The following is a 12,237-nucleotide window of genomic DNA, read 5'->3' as shown; positions in this document are numbered from 1 at the left end:
CATACAATTTTGACTCGAAAATGCTATCTGCCGCGTGATGCCACAGCGCAGAGCGAACTCTTGAGTGAAATATATGCTCGACATTACCACTCACCGAAATTTCCTTGTGTGCTGCACGGATCGGTCAATCGAACTCGTTGCGGTGAAGCTGAACCCAGGGATTGTCTTAGGATTTAGAAACTTTATCAAAGGCAATCTACCCAAGATAGCTGGCAACAGCGTGAAAAGAAGGCGCTTTAACTCGCACCGTCTCAGCGGGTATCTTACGTAAATCGTCACTTAGTCATGACACAACCACAGTGAGTGAGAGCCGCTTCACTTTTACGAATTATGTCAGCGGAGCCTGTTGTTGCGAATCCCTCAATTTGTTTATTATTTCGGCCATTTTCCGTTATTTCTGCCGCCGTCAAAACGTTTCTCTTCTTTTTTTTTTCGAACACAATGGCAACGGACGTACGGGAGCGGCTCGCCGGGAGGACTCAACTCGTAGTGGCCGTTTGTCGGCTCTTAGCGGAGAGGCCCGTGTTGCGCCGTTATTGAGCTTCAGGCGGCCGTGTCAAACATTTCTCGCCCTCCGCATGCCTCAACGCTGAGCTCAGGCACTGAGAAAACTCCAGGCGTGGCTTCTTCCAGCCAAGGACCATGTCCGTCAATTTGAACTGCATAGCATGCGTCCGGGATTGGCTCGGTTCCTTTGGTTAGATCCTAGCCAATTGGACATAAGAAGCGCTATGTCGATCGGTCGAAAATGTGGACGCCAAAATGCACTCTTTTAGTCCGGCTAATGCGGTTGAACCAATTATAAGCCCTCTTCAATCCATGGCTCCACGGGTACTGACAAGAGCGGCATGTTCCTACCATCATCGGAGAGCGAGCCAGGAGACATTCGCAAGTCTGCTATGTTCCGTTAAGTGCCACTAACAATTTCCCCGATTTTGTGTACTAATTGTAGCGCTAATGTTGCTTGCCCCGAATGTTAGCCACAGTCGTTTAAACAACCCAGCACCCACACCTCAAAACCCATCAACGCATCAACTCAACGTCAACGCCCCCTTCCAGTACTTCATCGCTCCAGCGACATGTATCAGTAGCAGAACGTGGTGAAGACTCCTCTTCCAGTACGAGCACCTCAACGCATTGGTTTGCGGATGCGGGATCTTGTGGTAATATGAAAATGGCTTCGTATTCACTAATACAGGCGGGAAGAGCATTGGAAGAGGCGTCCAGGAAAGGAAGATTCTCCCGGGCCAAGGAATGGGCTGAGCATATGGACAAATCTCGATAAGTATGCGAGATTCCAAGTACTGTTTTGTCGGCTCCTTCCCACCGAAGTTCAAAGTTTTGTCGCGAAATGAATGAGCCATTTCGTAGTCAGTAGTTTGAGTGAGGCGAAGAAATGCTTACGCCTCAAGATGCTGTGCGGTGTTCGAACAAGGACATCTGTTGGCGTGAACGGGATGCCGCAGGCCAGAGGGCTGGCGGAGGTGACACCCGCGATTGTGCCGGAGCGGCAGAAAGTCTGACCAAGGGTCGAAATTGACAGTGACTTTTTTATTCTTTCCTAGCGATGGACGCCAAAAAATGAGGAGTTTCTGGTTCTTTTTGGATAACAGTTGATCGCGTTTGCGTTTTAGCGTTTCTGCCATTTTCCACAAAATGGCACGTTTAGGAACTTGCGTGTTGGTGCTGTTTATATCACTGAGAGATGCGAAAGGCACCCGTTCGACATGGAAGAGAGCGAGACCTGACAGAGGCTTCTCAGCTTGGTGTTTTAAAGGATCGCCGTTTGCCAGCCTTTCCGTCTTTTACTGCGGAATCGGCCCATCCATCCCACCAAATCCATCGGCGTCTGAGGCCTCGAAGCCACGGCGTCTAGACATGCGTACAATCGCTCAAATCTGACAAAACCGGTACCGAAGCCGCGCTGAAACCAGAACCAAAGATATGCACTGCTCAGAGTTCAACAATACAGCCACTCGTTCCAGTTGTCAACAAAGCACGCTCGACAAACCCGCGATCGCTATATCAGTGCTTCAATACCGATATCGCAGCTGTTTCGAGTAGTCAAAAGTCAAGGCTTGGCTCGTCGACAGCTCGCTGTACATACAAATTACATCGCCTCCCCGCTGACCATTCAGTCTTGATTGCGTTTCCAGGAGAAAAAGAGAGAAAGGATGAAAATATACAGAATTAGGAAATAAGACAAGGAATAAGAACGACCTTTAAGTGCAAGTAAGGCTATGCTCAGACTACCGACGCAAAAGCCATATCGTGATCTATGGAGGTAAAAAACGGTATGTCACACAGTTCGGTTGGCTGAGACGTGAAATGGCGTCATTTTTTAAAGTTATTATGACAGTTGCGGCAACAGTCTGAACCCGGCCTAAAGGTTGTATAAGATAACATAAAGCCCATGGACCTAAAGCCATAGCCCACCCCGAAACCTCCTCAAAGTGAATGCAAATATGCAACCAGTTCGAACAAGGCAGTAAAAATAAGATGTTGCATTAGAGACAACAGCCAAAGAATAAATATAAATGCAATAAAAAGTATTCATGGGAAGACAGTTACAAATTACTGAAATCCCCCAGGCCGGACAAGCCGGTCGGGCAGGTTGTTACAAATCATCTATGTAGCTAAGATAAATGTGTAGCCTATGCCTAAACATAGTCAAAGATGTGGAATTATTTACTTTATTTGGGAGGTTATTCCAAAAGGAAGCAGCTGTAAAAAAATGGCTATGCTTCCTGTCACTAGTAACCAGACAGAAGTCTGTCAAAATGTTCACCTTCAAGTCGAATTTCTGGTAGTAACACATTCTGGCCTAAATCGAATCTAGTAATTATTAAAGAAATTTTGTCGGGGAAATATGACTCGACGAGTTGCTTCGAGACTTTAAGAATACTTTCAATTACTAACCTAGTTTTCGGTAAAACCTGCATATTCATTTATAAACCAATTTTTCAAACAAATCAGCCGATGATGACGGGGTGATCCTCACCATAGTCAATTCGTCTGTGTGGTGGTGTTAAGTTTCATACGCAAGAAAGAAGCGTTTAGAATGGTTAGACGATCGCCGCGAATCCAATCAGCGTCAGCCTTAAACAGCGTCAAGTGTTCCCCATAGCAGTTTTCGCTTCCCCAGTTTAGCATTTCTTCATCGAATACTGGTTCCTTTATTGCTCACCATGCGCACATATGCCACAATTTAGGATTTGTTGGGTTCCACGGTGCAGTGTAGAATCTTTCCCTTAATCACTTTGATTATTATTTCTTCGTGAAGGTTTACACCGTTTGCAGAGATTTTCGGATGCGATGTATGGTAAACCTTTCCATACTTAGCCAATTTACGTTGTTCTTAAATGAGAATGAGTTCTTTTTCCCCCTATTGTGTGTGTATATAGTGTGTTCTTAAGTGAATAACGACAGCATAGGTAGATTTTGCCTTTATTGATGGCTAAGTCAGATGAATCTGACGGTTAAGTCAGATGAATCACGGCTAAGTCAGATGAATCTGAGTCAGCTCTGCTGATCTTTGTTCCTGCCTAAATTGTACTTCATTTTGCTAAACGCTATAGGCGATGTACGGATCGTACATACGGTACATAGCTTGTTAAGTGACAACTTTTGAGACAGTCTTTACAATTTTTTCGTTTTTTTCTTTGTTTTTACTTCCCTGCCACGTTACTGTGTTGGTTTCTTAACCCAAACGATCTGTTTTATAATAACAGAAGATTCACTTCGGAACTTTTTGGCAGCTTTTTATTACGTACCACCACGCTCTAGGAACAAGCCTGCTAAGCTGCATGGGCGAGCAGGTAAAGATCCATGAATAAAAGAGTGCAAAGAACCGGACAAGACTCCGGGATTTCTTCGGGTTATTACTTAGTGGAAAAGCTGTTGTACAGATATTCTTAAGCTTCGTTTTGTGTGTGCTTAGGTCCGTTCCGTACAAAACGCTTCATGTTTAAAGTGACACAGAGGCCTGATGGCCCTCTTTTCAGACAAAAATCCCGCTTAATCCAATTCGTACAAATGTTCGTGGGGGCTTGGAAGGTGTACAGGGGGTGGGAAAATATCGCGTTAACCAGATGTTTTCAGAAAAGCGAAAGAACCTACGTACAATATGTACTTGTTGTATACATCGCGTTTATATTAAGACGCACTGCGAACAGTACGAGGTTACTCTGATGCGGTCGATTGGCGAGTGTGTGCGTAGTGATTTTTTATTGGATGAAGATGGTGTAAAAATTGTGGAGCTCAGGATAATAGCCTGCCTTTGCGACGACACCCGAAGAAGATAGGAAAGACAGAGCAGCAGAGCGTGGGTTGCTTGGTTTGGAGTCTCCGTGGGGCGCTGGGATTTGAGCTGAGAGTAAAATCCACTTGTCTTCCGCCACTATAGGTGTAACCTGAGTGCCTCTCAGCGCAGTGCAACGAGGTCCTAGGGAACGGGAAGCCCCCTTGACGTTTGCGTGGTACCCCAAGGCTGGTGTAGCTGGCGACCTAGAGAGCACACTCATTATCGAAGGCGAGACAAGATATGTGGCCCAGGGTATTTACATCGTGACAGTTGCAGCCTTTGGGGTAAGCTGGGCGTCTGTGCTTTGAAAGTAACTCAGCCGGCGGGGAGCAGCCGGTGTAAATACAAAGGAGCTTTTAATGCCCAATTAAAATGGGCAAATGCTAAAATATCTGCTAATTACAACTTTCGATATTTTGTACACCTTGCAAACATGAGGCTGTATCTTTTTAGCGAATCCTATGAGATCTAATATATCCATACCTTTATACTATGACGCAGTTTCAAAACAGCAAGGGGTTCATCGCAACGAAATTACCGACTGTCGTTACACTACAACAAATCCCAAAGCATCCTAGCCACATACGATAAAATACCACATATACTCGACTCAAGCTCCTCGCCTTTAACTTTTAGCTTAGTGTAACATAGTTTCTGCAGGCCGGTCACGCGCTACAGAGCTCATTAATGCAACATAGGAAGAATATGACAGTGGACGTTTAATTCTTCAAGGGTGAGATTAAAATTACATATTTGAAAAATGAAGCGACAAGACACAGTTAACGCGGACTTTATGCAGATACAAAGCTCATGCATGTCCCTTAACCGATAACTGTACACCCGTGTATTTGTATTTATTCTTTATTTTGCCATCGAGAATGGTCTTGTTTCTGCTCCTCCACAATTAAGTTAGCGAGAAGGAAGAAGGAAGACGAACGAGATTATTTCTGCGTATAGCCTCTCTCACACCTGCGAGCAGATATTCAGACTTGCATGTATCACAACCAGCCTCCCTCCTCTCGCGTGTCCTTCCCCTTATCGCGATGCCGTTGCAAGGACAATTTGATGGAAGCATGCGTTATCACACAAGGATGGAGAATACTGGCCGCGACATGTACCCATATTCCGTCATCCGATCCCGTTGACCCCTGTCATTCAATAGCTTATATCAAGGAGGGATGGCAGTGCTGGTGCGGAATACAATTGCGGCAACACAACATCTAACAACAGAAAAGTGGTGCGAGCACACGTTGATTTAAATCCACAGCCGAGATATAGGAAGTGTACAGAACGTTTTCGTCCTCAGTATGTACTGCAGACCAGCCGAGGAGGGCCTTGACCTGGCGGGTACAATTCAGGATGCCATGGACAGCTATAGACTTTCGCTCGTGATAAGTGATTTCAATGCAGCGCATATGACGTGAGGGTATAAATTCTACTAGAAAAGAGGGAGGTAACTAGCTAACCTCATGTATCAGCACAATTTGGCCTTGCTCAATGAACCAGGCACACCCACACGAATAAGTAGTAGCACTGCCAGCAGCACTGCGCTATATACGCCGACGACATCTCGCTCTGGATGACGAAAGCAGGCTCCTTAGGATGGATCCAAGACACGCTGCAGGCAGCCGCAGATGTCATGGACAAAAAAGGCTGTGGCCTTAAATGCTCCCCAGGTAAATCAGCAACGTTTATCATCCGGCCAGGGGCGCCAAAGAAATAAAATCAGGACGTAAAAGTTAGCCTAGAGAGCTAAGTCATCCTACCTTGCCCCAGAACAAAAATTGTCGGTTTAGTCGTCCACGCCGACAACAGGGCACCTATATCCGTTGGAAAACTGAAGTGTACGTCGGAACAAATCCTTCATGTGGTCCGACGGCTGGCGCCAGGAAGATGAGGCCTGAAGGAAAGGGACACACTTTGGCTCGTCCAAACCTTTGTGGTGACCAGAATCATGTATGTAGCAACTTATCTCCTCCCGAACAAAGGGGAAACACAGGTGCTGGATGTCATCATCCGCAAGGCCGTCAAGCAAGCTATTGGAGTTCCTATGAGCGCGTGTACATGCAAACTCTTGGAAATGGGCTTGTATAACTCGGTGGACGAGCTCATTCAGGCCCATCTCGCCAATCAGAAGCAAAGGCTGAGCCATTTAAAGTGGGTCGACGCATCTTGCAGAAAATCGTCTGAATGCCGACGGCATCTGACGACAGAGACCAGTTGCCAGATGAATAGCTTGAAGCCATCAAAGCCAATCCGATCCCAAAGAACATGAGTGCACTACGGTGGCAGTGGGGAGGCAAGAGCTCGTGCTCTCAACCGGCTTCTGGAAAAAGAAGGGTTATCTACCGGACGCCTCCATAAGTGAAGGTACGAACCGGTCAACAGCAACAGTGACGGGCACGCAAGAGCTACTGACATGTGCATCCGCTGAAGTTGAGAACGTTGAAGAGGCAGATGAGCTGGCGATTGCTCTGGACCTTACCCTACCGGGCGAGACCAAAGCGGTTACAGATTCGCAGAAAGCCTACAGAAGCTTCCAGTATAGCTTGGTGTCCCGGTTGGCCCTCAGAGTGTTCAAAGAGAGAAACCTCGGAAAGAAACTGTAGAACTAGTGTGAGTACCGGCCCATTCTGCGGTGGAGGGTGACGAGCACTGAGCACTGACAGCAGGCCTGAGCACTGAGCACTGACTGACTATCGGGCCACTTCCGCAGTAGAGGCGAAAAACCAAACATTGCTTACCTACAGGGACATAACTGCTGATTACATGTATAACAGGCGGAAGCTCCCAGCACCACACGCAAAACTCACGAAGGAACATCAAACTATATACAGGGAAATGCAGACAGAGTCCTTTGCGCACCCCCATCTACTAAATCGCATGTTCCGAAATCAATTTGAAGAAGCTTGCCTAGTCTGTAAAAAAAATTCTGCACTCTCCAGCACATGATAGGAGAGTGTAGGTGTAGCCCGAAGCACCCGCCACCCTTACCTGAACCTCGCCCCACCACACCAACCATCTTTAACGAGATGGGGGATCTTGCTGAACCCCCCTCCCTCCCCCCCGGCCCTGGAGGATCAGCTACGGCTGGTCACCAGGGGCCAGGCAGCGAGAGCAGTATATGGATTCCCGCGAAGAAGAAACCATCTTCGTCCATTGTGGACTTCGCAATGAAGGTCCCGAAAATAAACTTCGCTCTCTCTCTCAACGAATTATTGAAGAAATAATAGTAATTTTGACCATTACATCATTCAGATATTGCATTAGAACCTTCGTGCAGAAACGTCAGATCCACTGCTTTGCCGCGAGGTTGTTCGTAGTCAAAATAACAAAATTTGATTGATTGATTGATTGATTGATTGATTGATTGATTGATTGACTGATTGATTGATTGATTGATTGAAAACTGCTTTATGGCGATTAGTAAGCGAGCTTCAGCGTCCCGTACGCGGCACGGGTGGGCCCAGCGTGCCTACCTTGTCCGTGCGGACGAAGGAAACAGCCCACCGATGATAGGCGAAAGGAAAGTCTTTGGTGGTGGCGTCCCGGTGCAGGTCTCGTGTGACGGACCGCGTGGCGATGAACGTGAACACTCCCGTGTTGGAGCGATCGTTGAGCCGTGTGAAGCGGTACAGTAACGCCATGCCGCCGTGCCACTCGCAACCTGCACAGACGGGAGAGAAGCAACCTCAGAGCTCTGTTGCACAGCAAAGATCGCTGCCAGAACAGCCTGCAAGATCGTCGTGCAGGGGCGACAATCTTCAAGAAGAGGAGGAAAGCGTGAACGACAGAGCAAGCAATGTCCCGGGCAAGGCACAATGTGCAATGAAGCAACCACCGAAATAGTCGCTTTACATCCGCCTTCTGGGGTAAGGAGACGATTTATCATGCGCTTAGAGCAAGACAAAGATATCCAGTGTGTTCCGTGGCGGGTGCAGCCCTTCACGGCGCGGTGTTACGAAGGCGTGATGACGGCGCCTTCCGTAGCGACGACACACTCCGACGCCGCCATACTTTTGCCCAGATGGGGAGTATGCGAACGAGCGTTGCTTGCATATACGCCTAACGTTAGTGGTTGCGCACAGCTTCCATTATCTTTAAACACAAATTTAAAACCCCACCATTACCAAAAACGTAAATCTGGTGGCATTCGTGTGGAAGGGTTATTTTATACGCATTCAAAGGCGTTCGCCGTAGCAATGCGTCAACTTTAAACGTCAGAAACTTTTGCGACCACACACGACTGCTGGATAAGCCCCAGTCAGAAACGTTTTCGACCACACACGACTGTGCTGGATAAGCCCCAATCCCGCCCCGTACACACTCTATTGAAGTTATTTCACGTCATGCAAGTTATGCTGAAAGTGAGATTACGCTCTGGCATCGATAATCTGGTATGCACAAGAGACGAGATTCTGAAACACGCCAGCTCCTTTCCTGTACTTACTGTGTTTTCAGTTCGCTTTATTATGCGAATCAGCTCCAAGAACGTCCGATATCGCCTTTTACGCATCCAAGAGCTCTTTCATGCGAGACCACCTTTCCCCAAATTCGGGCTATGCGCCTTTATCCCCGGAAATGGCGTTCGAAAGGTCTGTCATGTGTAGTAAAGTCACGTTACTGTGCTGCGTTTTAAGGGTTAATAACCATGTTCGCACAACGCCGAAAAAAAAAACAACTTGCTGACAGCTGTACGGACCCATAATTCTAAAAACAGCGGCCGAAGATCATATTACGGTGCTACAATGTTGCTACGACATGGACCTTCTGGTTTATGATGCAATACTTTGGGATCTTGCCTGCGACGTCTCTTCGTTTTTTTTTTTCTGTATGCATCCACAGACGGGTCATTTTCCGCACTCCCTCACAAGCACACCTCCTGCCTGCCCTTACCCAGCTCCTTGGCAGTGTGCTTGCTTCTTGTGAGGAGCCTGGGATCTGGCTCTCGGGCAATCCCAGAGTGTAATTTGATTCTAAGCGCTTAATCCACGTGTTTAACTCATTACCATGGTAGCGGCCCTGATTGCTGCTGCTGCTAAAAAAGTGGAATGCGAGACAATTATACGAGGTGTTCCATTAGCAGTTGCCGGTGAAATAGCGTCATCTGGCATCACTTAGCGACGGAGAAATATTCCTTTTTCAATTAATAAACAGCAACGTAACTGGTGTTAAAGCTGACTCCCATTGAAGCTCCGCCTACAGCAAAACCCTTAGAACTCCAGCTCAGTTAGCGATAGGAAAGTTTTCTTTTTCAATTTATCAACAGCAACAACATGTTTTATCAAGGGTCTGAACGTTGGCTCCCGAACTATTTAAGAAGTCTAGACAGAACTAACGGCTCATATGCCAGAAGCTGAGCGCAACGCGAACCGTGGTGAAGTGGATCAACAAACATCAAAATGCACACAGAAATAAAGTAAGCGAAGTCCCATATATAACTTTGGCTCACACGTGAATGTTTCATACACACCCGATTACATGGGGTGAGACAGCGTATAGCAAAACCTAGGCGGCACAGCACGTCATCCGGTGTAATAATACTTTTGGAATTAAAAAGTCCCAAAAGACGTGAAAACGTGCATCATTTACGAAAATGGCGTCATTTGTAAATACAGGGAGAGTGCAACCGGTAAACCCCCCATGCACCACGGCATACCCACCGCCGTGGCCCAGCACCTAAGACGTTGTGCTGCTGAGCACAAGAACACGGGCTCGATTCCTATTTGCGGCGGTTGTTTTACCGGGGAAGCGTTACCAGGCTGATGTCAGTGAAACTGGCGCACTCTCCAGCCGTGCGTCGTTCTCACGCCGTTACACCAAAGCGGCAGTGGCGACAACAGCTGCACTTGCGTCTTCTAGCTAAAACAACCGTGGCAGAGACGGGAATCAAGCCGATGGACGCGCGATGACAGGCAAGTGACTTAACCCCTATTCTGCGCCGACGCCCCCAGGAACCCGGCGTCAGGGGTACCTTAAATGCGAACTAAACGGTGTGGGAATCGTTGAAGGTAGGAGACGGCTTTTCGACGCAAACACTTATTTATTTAAGGGTTATATGGAGCTACAGCAAACCGTGCGTCTCCTTATAAGACACTGCGCTGAGTTGAAAATGACGAAGACGAAGGACGGGGAGACACAAGATGCACACATACGAAGCGCTTTCGCATGTGTGCATCTTGTGTCTGGTCGCCCTTCGCCTTCGTCATTGTCAACTTAGCTCAGTGTTATACAAGTAGTAATGTAGCAAATAGCCCAGAAGCAAGGTCTCATTTACTATACGTGCGTCTCGTTAGCCTTTTGTTCGCGCCATCTTTTTTTCTCTCCCTCTCTTCTTCTCTTGGCTTGGATTCTTGCGGTGGCGTGTCGTTTGCTAGTCGGGTCAAGCTCTTCGTTTAAAGTTTCGGCTTCGGTTTTTCCACACACATCCCCCCCCCCCCCCCCCCCGTTCGCCTCCGAATGATGGAAGTCACTTGCTTTTAGAGCTACGTTATTTACAATGGGTACACTAGTTGTATCGGTCACTTGAGCTTTGACTCTTCGGGCATTCTCAGGAGGCACGACTGGATCTTCGCATCTCGTCTTGGGAACACCTTTTGGATTCTGGCAAGGCTCCATTGTTGCCGGGGTAGTTGAGAGTCTCGAAGGAGAACCATGTTCCCAACCGCAAGGATTTTACCTCGGCGTTCTTTTCTGTTGTGGAGATTTCGTAGCTCTGCCGAGTATTCCTTTCTCCATTCACTCCAGAAGGGATTGATGGCCAGCTTTCGACGGGTCCACAGCCTGTGCAGACTGACGTCATGATGTCAATACTGTCGTCCCTCACTTGGTAGCGTTGCCATTCGTTTGCTCGTCAAGAAAAGGGAAGGACATAATGGTTCCAGTTCCCCCGGCTCATGGTAGAGTCGAGTTAACCGTCTGGAGTTCAGCACTGCATCTACTTCTTAAGCACTGTTGCAAGCTCATCGAATGACAAATATCTTGAGCCAATTACTTTCATCAGTGCAAGCTTTGTGGGTTCAACGACACGTTCGTAAAACCCACCTCACCATGGGGCAGGCTCAACTATGAACTTTTATTCAATGCGTGCGTTTGAGATGAAATAGTGTTGCGGGATTGCGAATTCGGCTTCGAGAGCTGCAAAAGTTCTTTGTTTGCTCTTTTAGAAGTCATAGCGTTGTCGCTGTACATGACTCGAGGGATTCCTCTTCTGGATATGAATCGTCCGAGTGCCATCTGTCACGGAAAGGACCGAACCGGGACCCGAACGGGAGCCGACCCGAACGGGAACAGGATGGCACCCTATGTACAATGATAATGATTCGAGAGGTATGTTGCTGGGGCCACTTCTTCCTCCTCGCTACTATTTCCAACATCCTCCCGACCTCAAAGAAAGGAGGTAAACTATTATATCAAGCACAGCGTGATCATTCCAATGTTCCGGGTTAACACAAAGCCGAGTCGGGGCAGTCCTATGTCAGTCCGGGGCAGCGCAGAGCGCACTTCCTCCACCACCGGTGCTTGTATCGTCTGTCCAAACGACGGAGTGTAGAGGAGAGCCACGTGAGGTAGGGCACATAGCTCGCTCTGTTAGCGAAACAGTGCATAGGAAGCTTATCGCGCGAAGAGTACGTCTGAAGTTGTTGCGACGCCTTGAGGCGGTGTAGGATCTGGCCTGCACATCGTTGCTTGGAATGTTTCCCCGTTCTTCTTGTGGGCACCTTCTTCGCTGCAGTTGTGAGAGCGGTTCTTTTTTGCCAGAAAATCCAAAAGATGCCCCTCTTCTGCCTTTCTTCTTGGTGTTTGGTGCTTCTCCCCTTTTCTCCCTGCTTGCGCTTTCGTTGCGTCCTGTATTTATCTTGGGTAGTAGTTTTCGCACGCCCCCTAGAATCGGTAACGTTAGCATTCATCGAAGCCTTTCTGTTCGCGACGAC

The 12,237-nt window shown here is 47.7% G+C and overlaps 1 protein-coding gene across 3 annotated transcripts in view; it reads right to left on the bottom strand.

Annotated features, from left to right (window-relative positions):
• LOC144155094 (uncharacterized) overlaps nucleotides 1-12,237 on the bottom strand; it is a 303,882-nt gene that overhangs the window by 56,321 nt on the left and 235,324 nt on the right. For all 3 annotated transcript variants that reach the window (XM_077686340.1, XM_077686342.1, XM_077686341.1), the window contains exon 2: nucleotides 7,783-7,970. In XM_077686340.1, the coding sequence (XP_077542466.1) occupies nucleotides 7,783-7,950 (168 nt within the window). In that variant the 5' untranslated portion in view covers nucleotides 7,951-7,970. The remainder of the gene's footprint in view (nucleotides 1-7,782; nucleotides 7,971-12,237) is intronic.

This window comes from Haemaphysalis longicornis, unplaced genomic scaffold (genome assembly GCF_048455015.1).
Source record: "Haemaphysalis longicornis isolate Haplotype H1 unplaced genomic scaffold, Haemaphysalis longicornis Haplotype H1 scaffold_1, whole genome shotgun sequence".
Classification (NCBI taxonomy): Eukaryota; Metazoa; Arthropoda; class Arachnida; order Ixodida; family Ixodidae; genus Haemaphysalis; species Haemaphysalis longicornis.
This window is presented reverse-complemented; position numbering and strand designations above follow the sequence as displayed.